We start from the raw sequence: 19580 nt of genomic DNA on the forward strand, positions 1-19580 counted from the left end.
CAGTCCATATATGTTGCATCTAGCGCATATCTTCCAACACATTGACCTTATAAAGATTGATGTTGTTATTTCCAAATTATATTTGAATAAATGAATATCTTTGTTTGAACACAATAATAAGACAAATAACTATTGATTAAAAAATGGATTAGATATTGAAAGAAAAATGTTTCAAATAATATTTAGTATTTTGATATAATTCAAATTATGTGTAGCACAATTGTCAAGTAGCAAAAAATATTGACAATGTTGATGTTACATGTTTCAATTTAATTGATGGAGCTATTCAATGCATCTGGTCAACAATAATTAGTTATTATTATTCTAGCAATACTAAATTTTAAATTGGTCATTTCTCTTCTTCTTTTTCAAAGGTTCATGGCCTTTGAATCTTATTAAGAATAAAGAGGTGGAATTTTTGTACTATCCAAAGACTTCATTGTAAATGCAACAAATATCTTATTATATATTTTCTTTGTAGCTTTAATATATTGGTTGATTATATGACTATTTAAAAAAATTGATTTAACTTCTTCCAATTTATTGAACAAATTACAAAGTTTTACACACTTCTTATAAATGAGAGCAAAGTTATTATTGATGTGAATATTGTCACAATGATGTACCTATGTCACAAACATATATAATTATATTAGTAATTTTTATAGATTAGAGATGTTATGTAGAAATTGAAAGAAGTAAATTTGATAATATCTTATAGAAAAGAATTTAAGAAGTTTCATAGATATAGATTTGATTTTTCAAGTATTGATAGATGAGTAGTAGATTGAAAACATAGCCAACAAGTTGGTCACGTGTCGCACATTTTGATCACTTATCATACAAGTTGGCTATGTGGCACATATGTTGGAAAATTGCCTCGCAAGCCACACACATGTCACAAAAGTTCAACAAATGTTAGATGATCTACAAAGAATTGACATATAGCTCTCTAAATAGATAGTATATAAGTAGGCAAGAATGAAACTTTTCTCACTTTTGTCAATGCCTTCTTGTTCTTAATCTTCTTTCAAGAATCTTTAATCTTCTTATATTTGGTGATAGTCATTTTAGTTTCTATCTTATAACTAACTATGATTTGTCTACTTTTTCTCTTTAAATGTCACAAGATTACATTATTTCTATAGAATTTGGTTATGATTCATGTCCTTCACAACCTAATTTACAATTTTAGCCTAATTTACAATTTTAGCTTCTATTGCTAAAAAGTCAAGCATAGATTTGTAATAACTTCCAAACTTGTACATTTTCTGATATTCTTTAGGATGTGATCAAATGATCAAATGATCACATTTGTCTCTTGTGTGAGAAATTATACAAGGCCAAATTCCTACTATGTCCGCTTTCAGGGAAGCCTTTTACTATACACTATTTTATACACTATTTTATTATATGTTATTTCAAATTTTGACAAACATGAGGTTGTTGCACATATGTTTAATTATGAAATGAAAAAAATTACAAGAAACAAAGTTGAACACGAATATAGACTGTGTGTTGACTTTAAATGCAAATATGTTAAACAATTAAACATTACAACCTAAAGCTCTTACATTACGATTCATAGAGAACTCTTCTTTAGGACCTAAATCGATACGGGCTATGGCCTTTGTTGTGCCCTTCTCACTTCGACTCGTCATTGATCTATAGTTGCACACTCAATTGCTGGCTCGCCTAGCCGAAAAAATGTGGATACCATCGGATTTCATATTCCTCTACTTAAGGTGTATTGGGTAAATTTACATAAATGTGTACCACCTGATTACCATTTGAGCAAACAGTCTTTCAAGAGACTGCATGTGCACTTGTTACATTAGAAGCTGTGTCCACTTCTGTACTTTACAGAAACAGTCAGTGGCACTTCATTTCATTGAATACTTCGGATTTGGGGTAGGGCTTAAGCAGATCATTCAGAGTTAAGTTCAGGGACGGGCTTCGTGCCGTTTGTCTTCATTCTTTAAGGTCATCACTCAGCACTTCTTAGAGGTTTGCTGCTACACCAGCCGAAGTTATCAGCGCAACATGTTGCCCTCATTGCGATTCACCCTTCTACCAACACCATACGGTCACTCAGTACTTCTTAGAGGTTTGCTGCCACCCTTGCCGTAGCATTCAGTGCAAGATTGTATCCTCATCGTGACCTCCACCCAACCCACAAAACCCTAAAGCCCTAAAATCTATAAATTTGTTACAAATCTTGAAATCTTTTTAAAACTGTAACAATAGCTTCAAATCCTGATTTACGTATACTCTTGTGTAAATTTCTTTATAACTCAAACTAGTTCTTTAAATACCACAAAAAATAGTTTATAGCTTTTCAACCTAATAATTTACATTTTTAAAAATTTTGATCTAAAAACTCATGTGGAAACTCAAGATATGACTCCAACTATTACTATTAATAAACCAATATACTCATTGCCTTTGAATTACTTGTATTGTCTTCAATTTCCTATAACTTCTTTAAACAAACTCTAAATGTAATAATTCTTTTTTAAATAACATTAGTCTTAAAATCGCCCTTGTAGTTGTATCTTTCAATCTCTAAAAGCTATTGTACAACTTCTCATATCCTCAAAAGACCAACAATATGTCTTAAAAGACCTTTTAACTTCAAATGGTTATAATAGCTTCACTTCAGACTCCAAATCCTCTAAATTTTGAGCAAAAATTATAGCTTAAATTATAAATCTTATATTTCCTACTTTTGATTCTCAAATGTATCTTTTGAAGTTGCCAAAATTCTTATTATGGATATAGATAGCCTATTGAAAGCCCATTGGTCATGACCTTCAACTAATAGAAATAAAGACCTTCAATCTTTACTTTCATTCATCCATACCTTGCTTTCATCGCTCCAAATAAGTTTTTTAGTAGTTTGGATCTTCAGCTTTGAGTTCCAATCTTTTCTAAAAATAATTGTAGTAAATATTTAGATCATATATAATTTAAACACTATAATCAAAATATGTAAATCTCAATATAAATTTTCTTACATCAACTATTTTTAAATTAATCTACTAATTATTCTAATATATATCATGACTTATAAATATATTATATATTTTAATTGATTTTTACGTAATATAAACAATTACAATACTATGATATTATTTCCTCCTTTTAGAGACAAGTGCTACACAAAGTGGTCATCATTTTTTAATAGATCTTCTTATTCTTCATCTTACTTTGATAGATCTTATCAATGAAAAGTCTCAACATTCTTTACTACATTTGCAAGATTCTTTCTTGGCTCTCATGTGCATTTACTAATATCATATCTATACTAATAAATAAGATATTCCAACATATTTTAGCACCGCCTTGAATCTAAGTCTTTTTTTACTTCAAATTTTTTATTACTATCCACTTTTATAAGAAGATGTAGTATTTGTCTTCTTTTTAAAATATTCATTATCTTGTGTGGCTCTAAAAGAAATATGTAGAATATGGAATATATCTTCATAGGCTCTAGTGTCATATTATATGTTATCTTATTTAGAAATGCACCAAGCACTTAACTATAGAAGGTGAAGTATTTTACAAGTATCCAAAAAACCTTACTATTTTTTATTCATACAAGAAGAATGCAATTCAAATTTCAATTCAAAAGTTCTTAAAATCAATACAAAGTGCTCAAAAATACTCTTTTTAGTAACCTCAACTATACACAAACTCTAATAGTCTTATTACTTTCATAATTAGGTAATTTCTATTTTTCTTTACAAGCCCTAATCCTAGTCATTGAGCTTTAGTAAGCTATAACTTTTAATCTAATTATTTCCTTGATACAAATTTTTTCATATAAATGCCACTATAAGTCTTTTATATACTCAAAAAATTTCAATTTAATCCAAATTATAGAGTGTGAGAAAACATCCAAAAAACCGCATTAATGTTACTTGGTTGGCAACTTAAAAGTTGATGCAAATGTTCTATTTGTAATTTTTCCTTCTTCAACGATTAACTTTTGTTCAAAATTAGTATGTAGCTTGATCTTTATGTCCTCTAATACAATGCCAAATTTCATCTTTACGTCTTCTAATACAATGCCAACTTATAGATCTTTAGATATCATAGAAATCTTATCTGACTTAAAATTGCCAATTTATAGATCTTTAGATATCATAGAAATCCTATCTGATTTCAAACTACCAACTTTCGATACCTTCTTGTATTAAAAACCAAATATCTTTCAATTATATTATTAGATTAATACAAAATTTTATTTACACTTAGAACACCTAATCAACCAAGTATTATCCAATTTTGAATTGTAGATGTGACACTAACTACAAGGACTTTATTACTCCTAATTTAATTACATAAATTCAAAGTTACTAATATAAAACTTGACTTTGAATAATAATTTCAAAGTCATCTCAAATTCTATGAAAACAAGCCTTATGCTTTTAAGAGAAGCTTAAAACTAGCTCTTCAATTTCAATCTTTGATCTCCAAATGCTTCCATATTTTGCCCTTGGCGACTATTTTAATGGCTACAAGTCTCATTTTGACCCTGTCTTAGAAACGGCAAACTTTTGGATATCAATCGAACCTATCATAGGAATTTTTTAGCTCGACCCTACCTTCAACTTAATCTTAATTTCAATCATATTAATTATTTATCTCTTTTATCTTATTTTTATTAATTTATAGCTTTTTTTAGGCAATAAGAAAATTTCTACAGCTTGAAAGGTAAAATTATTAATCAATCTTTAATCTATTAATTATCAATATAAAAAAAATAAAATATATTTTTTTTTTATAAAAGTCATGTTTAAAAGGCTTGAATCATTATTAAATCAAGATGATAGCATATTAATTAGAAATTTATTTTCGATTATATTTTTAAAATATAATTGTATTACAATATGACACTAGTAGATGTAATTTATCAGCAATATAATTGACTAGTGTATAAGTAAGAAATGGTCCAAGCTATAGTAATTCAACTTGTCACAAAGACACCTAATCTTGATATTGTGATGAAGTAACTATACTTTGTTACCAATGTGAAATTGATGTTGCTCCCTATGATGAATATCAACCTTTGTCTTTTGTTATTTTTAATCTTCTTTTAAATATGCCTTCTATATTAAATATAAGTCAAATAAATAATTTATCAAATCTTTTGCTATAAGATTATCAACTTTTGAGAAGTCAAAAACATCAAGATATAGATGGTAACTATAATTAGTAAAAAAATATATTTTTTGTTAAAAAAAGTGTACTATATTATTATTAACAAACTCTGTCAATGGCAAAAGAATTGTCTAATCATCTTATTGGTAGTTGATGATATATCTTAATTATTGCTCTAAAACTTGATTTATATGCTTTATTTGTTTATCAATTTAGGAAAGAAAAGCCAAAGAGAGCTTTATATCCATTTTTAAAATTTTAAAAAAGATTTTTTAAAATCTTATTATAAATTGAGTCCCTCTATTCAATATAATATCTTTGAGCAATCCATGATTATAATAGTTGTGATAAAAAAAAAACTTGGTTGTTTCTTTACTTTTAATAGATTTTGTATATAGTATAAAATATATCATCTTGATAAAATGATCTACTATCATAAATATAGAATCATAAGAACTTGACAGTAAAAGATCCGTGATAAAATCCATAGAAATAGAAGATAATGATTGTTCTAGAATAAGTAATGGATGAAAAAGTCCATAAGGTCAATGACAAGGAATTTTTGATCTTGAACAAATGTTACATGATTATATAAAGTTTATAACTACCTTCTATATTTGAAGCCACTAAAAATTTTTAGGTACTTTTTGTATCCAAAATGTCCGACAGTAGGGAAGTCATAATGAGCTTAAAGAATATGTAATTATACTTTGCCTTTAGGAATATATCATTATTCCTTAAAATAGAATAGATTATTCTTGAATTTGAATTTAGAAGTATTATGAGACTTAAAAGAATTGCATTTAATATCTAAACAAGAGAATTAAAGGACATACTCAATTGAATTTGCTTGAAAAAAGTTAAGTCAATAATCAATGTTGTTTTCATTGCTCGTAGATAAAAATTCTTTGACTTCAAGAGAATCATTTTTTATTGATAAAAATTTTTATATTAAAGATAATTATTCTTTGGTATAAGATAAAAATATTTAAAGATGACATTTGAAAAATCTTATTATTTTTTGGATCAATAAATAAACTTAAAATCAAATATTGATAAAAATATGCTCCAACAAGCTTAGCAATGATTCAAAACTTATGCCAACATGAAGTACTTGAGGTTATTTTGATCTAAATACATAGTAATTGGATTCAAGGCACCTTCTACATAATAATGCCATACTTAAAATAAATCCACAATTACAAAAAATTCTTTGTTGTCGATTTTATAGTTAATCTTAGTTGCTGAAAAAAAATTGGAATGAAAAATTACTAGGTGGAGTTTTTTATATGTTCTAATTTATAACAAAATAATATCTATAGCAAGATTTGATATATATATATATATATATATATATATATATGTGCCTTGAAAATATAAACATAATACAAGATTGATATAGAAATAAATGATGTCTTTAAAGCTTCAAAAGATGCTTCAAATTCTTTGCTCTATTGAAATTTTTCTTTATATGTTAAGCATATATAAGGAACTATAACTTGAATAAATTTCTTGATAAAAATCAAGTAATAATTAGTAATTTTTTTAAATATATATATATATATATATATATATATATTTTATTATTTTTGAGAACTTTCAATCTATGATAATTTGGACTTTCTTAAGATCCATCATAAGACCATTATTTGACATGATGTACTTTAGAAAGTTAACTTGAGTAATGAAAAATATATACTTTTCTATCTTATATTTGTTTATAATAAGTAAAAAATAACTGAAACATATAATATATTTATAAGTATTGATACATATTACAATGATTAATAGATTAATTTAAAGAGAGTTAATATAAGAAAATTTATTTTGAAGTTAATCTATTTTGATTATAGTATTTAAATTATATAAGATTTAGATATTTAATATAAAATTTAAAGAAAAGATTGAGACTTAAAGATTAAGATTCAAACCTCTAAGAAACTTATTTAGAGGGATGAAAGTAAGATATGGATGGATGAAGGTAAGAAGTAAAGATCTTCATCCTTATTAGTCAAAAGCCATATCCAATAGTCTCTCAAGAGATTATCCACAATAATAATAAGGATTTTGGTGGCTTCAAAAAAAACATTTAAGAATCAAAAGCAAGGATTGTAACGTTTAGTTTAGCGAAATATAGATAAGATATTTGTATTGTTGATACATAGAGATAGATAGTTAAAGCTATATTTGAAAACTTTATAGAAGTTTCTAAAATTGGGACTATATAAGAACCATTGTGGATCATTCTAAAAGAATATAAGCACTTAATTATGCTCTAAAATTTTAATTTTTGTTATTTTTTATTTTATGATAATTAAACATATTAGATTAGGATTTATATAAGTAAAATTTAATGTTATAGAATTTGTAGGATTAGAGCCTTTGATGGTATAAATCATAGCTTAATTCCTTGATTTAGGATAATTAGGACCAAAGTGATAAGAGTTAGAAAATTAAAAACATAATTTAATTACTTTTAATAATTTAGAGATTATTAATTATAACTATGAGGATTAACTAAGAGCCTATGAGTTTATCTATAATCATCTTATATAATTTAGAATGAGTTAGAATTATAATTTTTTAAAAGATCTAATGAAGTTTAGTAATGACAATTTTGAGATTTCCTCCAAATTCAATAAATTCAAGCGGCATAGCGGTTCTTCTATTTAATAGAAACCTTTCCAATGCAATAGTGGCACCAAATTTATCCCTTGAAGTGAAGAAAACAAAATCAGCACCTTCTCTTTCAAAATACAAGTAGAATTATGAAATTCTCATTTTGAAGAATTTTACAAGAATTACCAAAATCCTTTTAGATAAAAACTTTTATAAAAATTACAAATGAGCATGGATTGAGGCATGAGAGTAGTTGATTTTAGCATAAAAAGATATTTTGAATACAAAGGTGAAGTTATATTTACCAAAAAGTGCTTTCTTTGACCACTCACAAGAGCCATCAGCCTTGGTAATGAAATTAGCTCTTAGATGAATGAAGGCCTTAGATCTACATTAGGCATCTTAGAGATCAAGGGTGGAGATGCGGCCACCCTCTCAAAAACCACCACTCAATTTTATAAGAGTGGCTTGGTTCTCCAAGCCATCTCTCTCCTCTTTTAGTGAACGACACAACCATGCCAAATTTTGGCCCTAAATCTTAATCTTAATTTCAATTTTGATCTTAAATCTCATTGTAAACTTTCTGATTGTGTGTGCATGGATCTTGAGTAGTGAATGATGGTCATTAGGTTTTAAGACATACTTCATTGTGGTAGATAGCTCCTTCGCCTCCTAAATACTCTAAGGATTTTAAGAGCCTCAGATTTCCTTCAATCACTTATTTAATTTTTTGATTTTCAATGAAAAATGTTTTTTGGCTATAGCTTTTGGTTTTAGCTTTCCAATAAGGTAAGGGCCACTCGATTTGGAGTAAAGGCGAAATTTTGGTGGAATTTTGAGTGCATGGGGGTCGGCTGCAATGGCAGTTTAAATTACCCACCTTTGAAAAGGTATTTCTTAGTGCTTCCTAATTGGATTATTTTTAATATTTGAGATAAAATTTATCTTTAATCTGAAATTCTAAGGACATAAAATGCATTAAATTTGAAGAAAAATTGAATTTTTGGTTGATTTCCAAGTAGAGAGAGGTTGCCTACTGTGGTAGTCTTAGTTAGTCAATTTTGAAGGAGCATTTCTTGCGGTTAGATACTAGATTGAATTTAAATTTATTGAAGCAAGAGGGGCTAAAATAATATAATTCGATACATTCTGTGATAGATAATATGGACATAATATCTGCTACACATCAGCCTGGTTAATTTATTGATAACAGGTATCTTTCACACAGGTTCTTAATCGATACTTTTCTGTATCACTAAGGGTACTCAGTTGCTGGCTCGCCTAGCCGAAAAAATGTGGATACCATCGGATTTCATATTCCTCTACTTAAGGTGTATTGGGTAAATTTACATAAATGTGTACCACCTGATTACCATTTGAGCAAACAGTCTTTCAAGAGACTGCATGTGCACTTGTTACATTAGAAGCTGTGTCCACTTCTGTACTTTACAGAAACAGTCAGTGGCACTTCATTTCATTGAATACTTCGGATTTGGGGTAGGGCTTAAGCAGATCATTCAGAGTTAAGTTCAGGGACGGGCTTCGTGCCGTTTGTCTTCATTCTTTAAGGTCATCACTCAGCACTTCTTAGAGGTTTGCTGCTACACCAGCCGAAGCTATCAGCGCAACATGTTGTCCTCATTGCGATTCACCCTTCTACCAACACCATACGGTCACTCAGTACTTCTTAGAGGTTTGCTGCCACCCTTGCCGTAGCATTCAGCGCAAGATTGTATCCTCATCGTGACCTCCACCCAAACATATCCACCCCATGTTTCCCATTCCATCTCCAAATCCCTCATTTAACGGATATCTATTTTTGTAATCACCATTTTCATGATTAGCATGTTATAATCCTCGGGACTGCTGCGCCACACGCCTCACTCGTGGCTTTTGTCAGACCCAATAATGACCAAAAAGCAGTAATCCGCTATCTGATAAAGTGAGGGTTCTATCACTCTTGGAACTCTTATTCGACTCCACAGCACTGTATCAGCTGAAAAGACAAACTTTAGGTCCCGCACTCTAACATTCCATGGATCAGTAGGCAAAACTCGCTGGTGTTTCTCCACTCATCCAAAAGGATTCTCAGAAACACGGACCAATTGCGATCATCATCTCCAAATTCCTCACCCGCATGCGTGCTCGTATTCTATGGGTAGTACAGTCTGTCACGCCTTCGGCACTCAGTCCTGATTGTTTCTCAAGTCATAGCACTCACATCACCACCATCCAACCCTAAAACCTACCGCACCACCCGGCATGAGCATCATCAGCGACTTAAATATCGGTAATCACAAGCAATCTCATTTTGTTGCAGTATTTTCGTCATCACACGATCTCACACCAAAACACCCAACAACAACCACACGAGACCGAGCACGGGTCAGCAAAGAATGGATTGTGCCTCAAGTTTTTAAGATCAGCGACGGCGAACCGTCTCGCACATCTAATTGAAGTCCTCATCCCCGTAAACCCTAACAACAACTCATTCTAACAAACAAGCCGGCATGTCAAATGAACCTGGGAAACCGAATCAGTTGCGAAACCGCAAGAAAAAGAGGTGCAGTGAAGTGGATACAGAGAGACTACGAGGCAACGCGATGGAAGACGAGATAACTCTGGTGTGAGAGGGTGGCGGCTTTATACAACCACGGACCAACCCACAAAACCCTAAAGCCCTAAAATTATTGAAGTGTTTGATTCTGGATTGAGGGATGAAAGAAGCCATCACTTAGTTGGTCGAAGAACACATCGCTTTTGTTCATTCTTCTTCTTGAAGGGTTTCGTTGACTTGAATGTGCTTTTTTTTTACTTTTCGTTGTTATGTGATCATTTGTTTTCTAGGTACTGAGACTGCTGGTTTGGTTTTCACTTTACATTGGAATTTTAATTAGATATATGGATTAAGAAAAACGAATGATATTTATGTCTCATGTTTTTCGACATGACCTCTTAAAATTTTCTCGGCATGTTTTTTTTTTTTTTTTTTTTTTTTTGTTTTTTTGAGCAATCGATTTTAATATGGTATAACTTTACTCTGATGGATGTATTTAGGTGATTTGGGATTGGACCTTGAGAAAAATTGTGTTGTTATATATTTGTATTCGCTAGCATTAAGTCGCTACCTTGTTTAAGTTTTTGTCCAACGCAAGTTGTTGATGAATTACATAATTTGAAACAAGAGTGAACAACGAAGCAAACTCTTTACTTCAAAAAAATCCAGAAATCATATCGTATGAACAGTGTTAAGAATTTCATAATTATCATGATATGAAGACATTACTCACAGTTTTTTCATTTTTCGATAGTTCAATTACGAGAGAATTTCAATTTTTAAGTGAATTCACGTTATTACTAATAATCTAATGTAGTAAATACACAACACTGATTTGTAAGATTGTTATCGATTTCGAATTTAGAATTATGGTTAGGAAAATCACAATTTGTTAGTTTAACATAGCAATTGGTCATCGCCTTTGTTATATAGTTGCAAAGACTGAAAGAAATAAGTTTTATATAACATGCACATGAATTGGACCTTTGTAATTACAAAATAAGGTATATTTCAGTGTGTGTAATTGCAAAGCTTGGTTAATATTGGAATTAGGCACTTACTTCAAATTTTCTTTTGCAGTACTTTACAATCACATATTAGTTCGTAATTCACTTTACCGAACATATAATGTCTTAGTATGACAGATAAATCACTTTTTCTCACTCTCTTAACTTATGTTTGGATGATTGAAAAAAAGAGGACAGCCGCCCGTCCCATTCAACATGGATATTCGGTAACTACATTCCTCATGTAAGCCTTAAATCACATTCTACTTCGATTTTTCTTCAGATGCAAAAAGCCCTCAAAGACTTACTATTATCCGCTAACCTATTTAAGGGTAAGACAATATGAAAACTTGTAGGTATTCACTCCAACTCACAATAACATTGACCCGTTCACGTCCAAATAACCCAAAAGAATTCTGCAAAGTTTTGTTCACCTGAACAGGCAGCCCAGAAAAGAATTCTTACAAACTTTTCTCTTACATCCAGATCTTAAAGATCACTATGTTATTTCTTAGGTCTGAAAACTTCAAACGTCAATCGTATTCGTCAAAGTTTCAGATCAAGCAAAAATTGGGCACACCCCTGGAACACTAATGTGTTAAAGATCAACACAGGCTTAGCACAAACGAGGAAGAAACAGAAGCAGACGAGTTTAAGTAGAATATAATTTTACTGAACGAACCAGTGATCCTATGCGTAGTACATGTACAAGCTGTTGGATGCAGCACATGCGATCACATTAGCTGCTGGATGCCATGCTAAGTGAAGAAGTTTCGATGTAAAATCGTGCACTCCCCCATTTAAATCTGCACCTGGGCTTTCACTACCTGCTGCAGACACGTAAGAGCCTTAGTGATGAACACAATTAATTATAGCACAGAACACCAGCTGACACCAACTTATTACTTGCAGCTTCGAAAGATTGACTTACCAACATTAATGGACATCAATTTGCAGCAAAACTTTCACTGTGGAATAAGCAGACTGCCTTAAAATACCATAAAATTGAAGACATAGCATTAATTACGCATTGAACTGTATAGTAATGCATACACAGTGTGCACACAGTACATAGATACCAGCAAGCAGTTTCCAGGAACACGAGAGGACACATGGTATATATACTGGTTCGCAACTTGATCTCATTAGATCCTCTCAAAAATATGCACTGCACCAAGAAAATGTCCATAGTTTACAACAGTTTGTAAAGCTGTCGACACACTGCAATGAATCGGACACTGACCTCGACGATTATCACGTCGTCCACGCGCAAGATTGGCAAGTCGACTTCCAGGTTTGGAGGGAGGTGTCACGACGCGCCTTCAGTTTCACCACAAATTGAATCAGACTACCATCATCCACTCTTTAGCTGAAATGATGTCAATCAGAGTGAGATTCGAGCTAATACTGCCCATACTAGCAAGCACTATTACATACAAATGACGATAATTCATAGACTGACAGATAAAAGTAGTGCAGCAGTGCTACTCAATACAAGCTTACTGAAAATTAATCAGTTAGACAGCTCACAAAACAAGAACAAGTTCCGTGATGGCATTCTTGCAATTGATTAGAGACATGACCCTCCACGAACGATCAAGATCTCAAAAGCTTTAGGGCTATCTTGGACAGGCAACGCTCATTCAAATCAAAGTCTCCAGTATTTATTCAATGGCATGTTTACTGTACCTGTTTGGAGTTTTGCTAGCTTCCAAAGTTGATGCCTCCTCACTTCCGGAAGTGGCCCCAAATACCCGGAACAAGTTGCTGTGACAAAGAAGAATAATTCAATTCGGTACCACACTTGGAAGAGTACTAACAAAAATCTAAGAAGACATATGTTTAGATACAAGTTCCTGATTCACATGCTTCATTACAGGACTTATAAGATGCCAAAATATGTGGCTGAGCAATGACGTACCTGTAGGAACCAGTTGCTACACGCATGCCATCGCCACTGAAACAACACTCAAACTTATCGAAGATTGAATCGTTCTCATAAAGATCACAGAGCTGCAAAAAAACGTAAGTAATTTCTGTGAGTTCAATACAAACGACACAAACATAACCAACTAATTCCCCTGTTCTGCCTTCAGTTATATTTTGATTGAAGACTCCACTAATTGCAGATTTTCAATAACAAGTCCACCTTAATTCAGTTAATCACAGAGAAAAGGACATACTGACAAATCAGAACAAGGTTATACAAGAGAAATGACAAGGTTCACCTTTGGTCGCAAATGCTCGTGAACTTTAAATGTAGCCACAGGAGCAGATTCCATGTTCACATCCCACAGCTGAAGGACGAAAAAACACAACTCAGAAGACTTCATCACATTAGAAGAAAAATTGCTTTACCACTGAACGTAACTATATGTTTATGGGCTTGTTTCTTCTTCAGTCAACATTGCACCATCTTTAATCCTTGTTGGCGATTCATATACGACACTCTAATACAGGCCTAGCACTTGGTAGAGTTACGATTGAGGACAAGCCGGAAGGGGTTATATCCGAGCTAATGGTCCGAGAATCGCGGCATATATCTGCTAACAGAATACACCTAAAAGTCATATGTTCTGAAATTCGCCTTTAGAAAATTTCATACACATTAACAATTACTCATTCTTTACGAGGTCTTGTTACTTCATAAGCTTCACTTCAGCGATATAAATCACAACTCACATTCAGAATAGCTAGATTTAATATAACTAACCTTCAGACTCATGTAGTCCCGACTGAGAATATACCGATCACCTCTTGCAAACTTAATGTCAGAAATTGAAGCAATGATTTCTGTGAAAAAAGACCTTGATCCAGAGGGATCAGTCTCCTCAAACCTGCAACCACATCAATACCATGCAAACTTCAACGAAAAAGCATATCCTCGTACATACATCAACATTGGGACATAACCAGTGAATGATCAGTTCCCTCAACATTCACCTAAATCATGCGAGTCATGAAGGTACTTCGATTTGAACAAAAGTCTCACTTATACGACACAATACGTTCAAAATTACTTACTCTATTGAAACATTCCAACAAAAGAAAAAACTGTGCCATGAAACCATACGATGGAAACAGGAAAAAAATCACTTACACTTTAGAGTGTCGATCACACAAGGCTGATTGACGCATATCAATGAGTCGAATGGAACCCTTGCTGCTACTGTATGCTAACACATTGCAATGAGTAGGATGGAACTCTGCAGAAGTTATCACCTCTGTTCAACCCAACCCAACCCAACCCAATATCCTCAAAACATCAATCCACTGCCTAATGAACTGTTAACAAGAGAGATAGCTAGAGACGAATAGATATGTTGAGGTGGTGGTTGTGGCTGATGAGATAAATGCATGGAAGGAATACCTGTAAGGTCTTCCATGTTGGTTGGTTTAATATCAACAATGTTGAAACTCTGATCACTAACTTCAAGGTTCCATAAATTTATCCTCAAATCATCTGCAGATATGTATGTCTCAAAATCGCTGCACATGAAAATCAAGCGACATCTCTGTTAAGTTTTCAAATATTTTCAGGACTATGTATGCTTTCACATGAGACCAGGGATAATATTACCAACATATTGACACATGTCAAATCTACTAACATATTTCAATATAGGGACAATAGAACCAAAAAATTGTCCACATTGACATATGTAAAAGCTAAAAGCCGATATTAGTAGTGCGGTTAAAAAGAGGACCAAAAACTGCAGACAAACAAGTAGTACACATGATAATCATGAGCTGCTGCCGATTACATCGTTACCTAAGTGATCATTTCATGGTCTCGTTTAAAATTCTTCACACAATAATCAGATGTAAATACACTGCGGAATAAAATCACCACGCAGCACAACCTCAAGAATGAACAGCAAAAATTCCGATCTTGATTTACAACTCAAACATCTCAGGATACTTTCTACAAAACAATCTGCATATAAAGTACCTGTTGTTGGATATAGAGTTGATGTGATATGCATGAGCATTTGCGTAGACTCTCCTACATCTAGCAACTAAAGTCATTTCGTTACTCCAAACCTGCACTTTAAAAGTAACGCACTACTATGTTAGAGCCAGTTGAAAACAACTACGCCACAGAGGTGGCTATGATCTTAGAAAGCATCAAGAGGTATTCCAAACACTACCAAACTAAGAACCGAGGAGAATGAGAACAAAGTCTGCAACACTTAAAAAACTTGAAAGCACGAGGCTCGTACAACTACCGAGGGAAGATGAAGTGAAGGAATGCCTCCAGGAGGAAATACAAAATCCTGGCTAATTACGGATGATCGAGTCACAGGTCCTCCGTTTGATGATAGACGTGGTGCCAAGCCCTTTGGATTAAGCAACATACTATTTGTCAGCAAACTCCCATTTCCTCTAGCTCCGGGATCCACATTGAGGTTCTTGACCTGCTTCACTTTCTTTTCAGTCACCTGCACCATTGAGTTACACCTACCGTTATTTCGATATGGTGATTTAGAGAAACCACTATAGGGTGCACTAAGGAGTACAGTCAAATTAATGTGACATGTACTTATTGAAAGATACAACGAAGAAGATGCAGACGAAGAAGAACACCGACAAGAATAATTATGGAAGAAAAAACAAACATTTGTCGAATTACAGTATACGTCATGCTCCAAACCAACCCGTCACGTTGAAGATTTTGGCAATTGAGAAAAAGAATCTGTGAGAGTAAAGCTATTGCAACGCACCTGAGATAGTGAAGAATACAGATGCAAGACTTTAAGCACTAAAAGAAGTTTGAAAAGAAGCACACCATTGCAACAAAGGATACAATTTACATTGCTTAGGCTGAGAGTACCTTCCATAGTTTAATGGTCTTATCATTGGTAGAAAGTAGAAACTGAGCGGCATTGGCAGTCTGGCACCATCTAATTTTATTGATCTTCTCCTCTATTTCCAAACTCTTTAAGTAATCAAACTGCAAAGAAGAAGCATATACGAAAGTGAAAACGATCAGTGAACTTCAAATTAAAATTATTACAATTTTTTTCAAAAAATCAAAACAACACAACAAATAAGTCTACCAAACATAGTGAGAATGGACAAGCAAATGTCGTAAGATATATTTCAGTAATCTATCAATATCGTAGAAATCCTTCTGTCCCCAAGTACTGCAAAAACAAAGCTTTTACCTCGAGGGTTACAACCCTTAGTGACTTAAGGGTAACTAACTTCCTATATACAGTTACTATATGTGAACGCAATCGTCACAAAACGCTGGAAATTCTCAGAAACTGGTTACTGATCTGGGCAGCATTGATATTATTAGATTTACCTCCGGCTCATGACTTTGAAACTCAGTTGAGTATCGATATTCAGGATGCCTCGATACCACAGTATTAGCCTTTTCCAACTCCCTTCGTGTCCTTTGCTGCAAGTGTAACCAAAACACAGAATGGGATTCTTAAATACTTAAATTCAACCGAGCTGTCAAAACATGAACTTGAGCATAAATCTCAAAGAAGCTAATAGCGAAATACATCTGCTGGGCTCCAAAATTCTGAGGTCCAGGATAAGTAGACCTCAGATTACAACTAATAACGTCACAGAAAGCCCAGTCTTGCAACATCAAGTCAAACGACAGAAGCAGTTGGGCTTATCATAAAAACAGAACAAAGCAGCGCGAACTTGTGATGCATACAGGACAATCTGTGATAGCAAAGCCTGTACTGATTTCATTATTACTCATCACGAACAGTTAAGGAGACTTGCACAAAACCCATCACGAACAGTCTCTAGACGGCGTATCTCTCCTAAATATCATATACACTACGCGGCAATAAAAGAACCAAGCTGGAATGCGACCCAGTATCTCGGCGCTCAAAATATTACATTACTTGAAAATGACTCTTACTCGAGGTCAAGCAATGTTGGGGCAAGTATCATCGATTCCCACTTAAGGTGACTTGCAGCAGGACGCATGACAGTCTCAAAACTGGCAGAACTAAGCTACCCCGGGACCAATGCGCCAGAGTAACATATTAATTAACGACCGACATTGACCTCAGCATGTTATGAAGCCGAGCTGAGAGGACGTACGTCTCTGCCATCGGTTCTCTCAAAAAGCACAACACGTCCTCCTCTGTCGCCAGTCGCCAAGTGTTCTCCAGTTTTATCGAACTCAATAGCAGAGATAATGTCAACTGCATTCACCAACAATGTGAAATGAATTAATTTGAATTTCACATCATCGAACACGAGTATGAAAACGAGATCCATGTTGGCGGATTAACTATCCCTTCCCACAGGACAGCCGACTCGACCACACAAACACTTCATTGATATCAGGAAAACTCAAATTGACGACAGAAAAGAACTCAATTTCCACACACACATGCTCCCATCAATGACAAGAGTGACAAGATACTTGGACGAATGCGCTACATCTGCATAGTGCTTAAACTTCATCGAAAAAGCAGCACGTGTTACCACTCTAACGCAAGGTCGTAGTAACGTTAAAACGATAAATCCCAAGACAAGATGTACAGAAATGGTCACAAAAAAACTCAAACCTTGGTTACTAAACCTTTCAAAAAGCTACTCTAGTACGAGGACAACCTCCATGAACAATCCAATTGTAGACCACATACACCTAAAATGATGATCAAGAAAGAGTGCACAAAATGTTAAATTACGTAATGCGCATCTTAACACTTTAAAGTAGATAAGCCTTGATCGCAAACCCTTCACGTAGTGTTGTAAGACTAGTATACGTAAAAACATTCTCTACAAACTGGAAATTCTCGATATCTTTAAGAAGGGCTAGTATAGATAAGTGTACAGACGTTTCAGACTGAAATAGAACATCTAAGTATCCCGGTGACCCTAAAGCCAATTAACTAGCATTACATCGTGAATGATTGACGAGGAACTGAGTTTAAAACATATTGATACTAAACTCCTTGAGAATTCCAGTATATGACATCTACACGACTCAGATTGAAATACTTGCTTCAAGTAGAAGTATAAGGGATGACCTAGAGAAGGAGTTTAAGAAGAAGTTCCTCTCTGGCACTTACTCTACCATACCAGGAACAACAGCGTTCGCATCCAGACAACAAATGGTTGTCATAAATTCAAAGCAAATTTGTACTGTATAGAACACGTATCCCTAGACTGATCCCTCGGAAATTTAACCTAAACAAGAATCACCCATTGCTTCGAAAACAAGCGAACTCCACTACAGAACCCAGAAGCTCCAAAATAGAAACTCTCCCAAAACATGAGAAATCTACAAACCGACAAGCCATTCGCCAGTTCGAGCTCAGTAAGGTCAATGCCAACTACAGAAACCTCTCGAGAACTGAAAAACAAGGGAAATAATCCACACCACCCCGCACTACCTCACGGGATACACACTCTTCCCCCCAACGCAACTGCGATCCATAACATACCTTCTTGCACTTCTTCCCCGATGGCACGCTCCCCGAAAACCTGAGAAAATTTCCACTCCAGCGCAGGCAATGGCGCAGAAGAAGTGGCATCCGGGGCCCCGACACCAGCGGGCACCCCGCTAGCGCCACTGATCATCACTTCAAACCACAAAAAAAGCACTCACTCAACACACTCTCTCCGATCCTGACGAGCTCTGTCGTCCGTTTCCTTCCTCTTTTGCGCGAAGCCAAACCCACGCCCACGCCACGCCCCAACCCTCACCTCCTACAGAAACCTAAGCCCGAACTCACTACCACATTGAAGCCCGCCTCCGAATTGGCAGCAGCGTCTCCTCCATGGACTCCGTGTGGTCACGGAGCTCCGGCGGGCTCCACACTCCTTCAAATGTCGCATGCGAGGGCTCGTTGCAAAGAGGGCACCGCGGTGAATCCATTCATGACGGCCTCGGAGCGGGCGCGGCCTCACGTGCATCCGGAAAAACGTACGTGAAGCGTCCGAGCTCTCGAGGAAACACGCTCAAACCTCCGAGGCCATGGCAAACAAGAGCTTGAGCTCGGGCGACAATGAAGAGAGTCCGAGCCTCCTCCCTCCTCTTCCAACACACCACCCCCCTCCCCCCGCCCGGCCCGACCCGACCCGGCCCCGATCCCACTGCAAAAGCCTTCGACACGTGGCGTACATTTTTGGCGTGCGTTCCCCATGGCATCAATCACGGCAAAGCGGGTTATCTAAGCTTCGTTCCCAACTAGAGACAAGTTCCCAACCAGACAATGCTCCACGTTGGATTTATCTCACAAAGA

The 19580-nt window shown here is 34.5% G+C and overlaps 1 protein-coding gene and 2 non-coding genes across 10 annotated transcripts; all 3 read right to left on the reverse strand.

The window, feature by feature from the left end:
* Window positions 1-9821: 9821 nt before the first annotated feature.
* On the reverse strand, window positions 9822-9908 carry LOC112295672 (small nucleolar RNA SNORD18). The gene has a single exon (XR_002973708.1). It is a non-coding gene; the product is annotated as a small nucleolar RNA SNORD18 (small nucleolar RNA).
* A 16-nt stretch (window positions 9909-9924) lies between these two features.
* Window positions 9925-10006, reverse strand: LOC112295670 (small nucleolar RNA snoR8a). Its single transcript, XR_002973706.1, has one exon. It is a non-coding gene; the product is annotated as a small nucleolar RNA snoR8a (small nucleolar RNA).
* A 1520-nt stretch (window positions 10007-11526) lies between these two features.
* LOC112295582 (serine/threonine protein phosphatase 2A 55 kDa regulatory subunit B beta isoform) lies at window positions 11527-19333 on the reverse strand. 8 transcript variants are annotated; one of them, XM_090244135.1, is made up of 15 exons: window positions 18780-19333; window positions 17425-17528; window positions 16661-16756; window positions 16184-16303; window positions 15579-15791; window positions 15302-15393; window positions 14720-14838; window positions 14450-14573; window positions 14063-14186; window positions 13578-13646; window positions 13271-13362; window positions 13039-13116; window positions 12593-12669; window positions 12032-12176; window positions 11527-11783 (listed from the first exon to the last, which is right to left on the reverse strand). In XM_090244135.1, the coding sequence occupies exons 1-14, from the start codon at window positions 18913-18915 to the stop codon at window positions 12040-12042; spliced, it is 1581 nt and encodes a 526-aa protein (XP_090100261.1). In that variant the 5' UTR covers window positions 18916-19333; the 3' UTR covers window positions 11527-11783; window positions 12032-12039. The 8 variants fall into 8 exon arrangements, with proteins under 8 accessions (XP_090100261.1, XP_090100259.1, XP_024403119.1 ...); XM_090244133.1 differs by having other exon boundaries at window positions 15573-15791; XM_024547351.3 differs by having other exon boundaries at window positions 12032-12179; window positions 15573-15791.
* Between the last annotated feature and the right edge of the window lie 247 nt (window positions 19334-19580).

The sequence above is a fragment of the Physcomitrium patens genome, chromosome 18 (genome assembly GCF_059467195.1).
Source record: "Physcomitrium patens ecotype Gransden chromosome 18, ASM5946719v1, whole genome shotgun sequence".
Taxonomy (NCBI): domain Eukaryota; kingdom Viridiplantae; phylum Streptophyta; class Bryopsida; order Funariales; family Funariaceae; genus Physcomitrium; species Physcomitrium patens.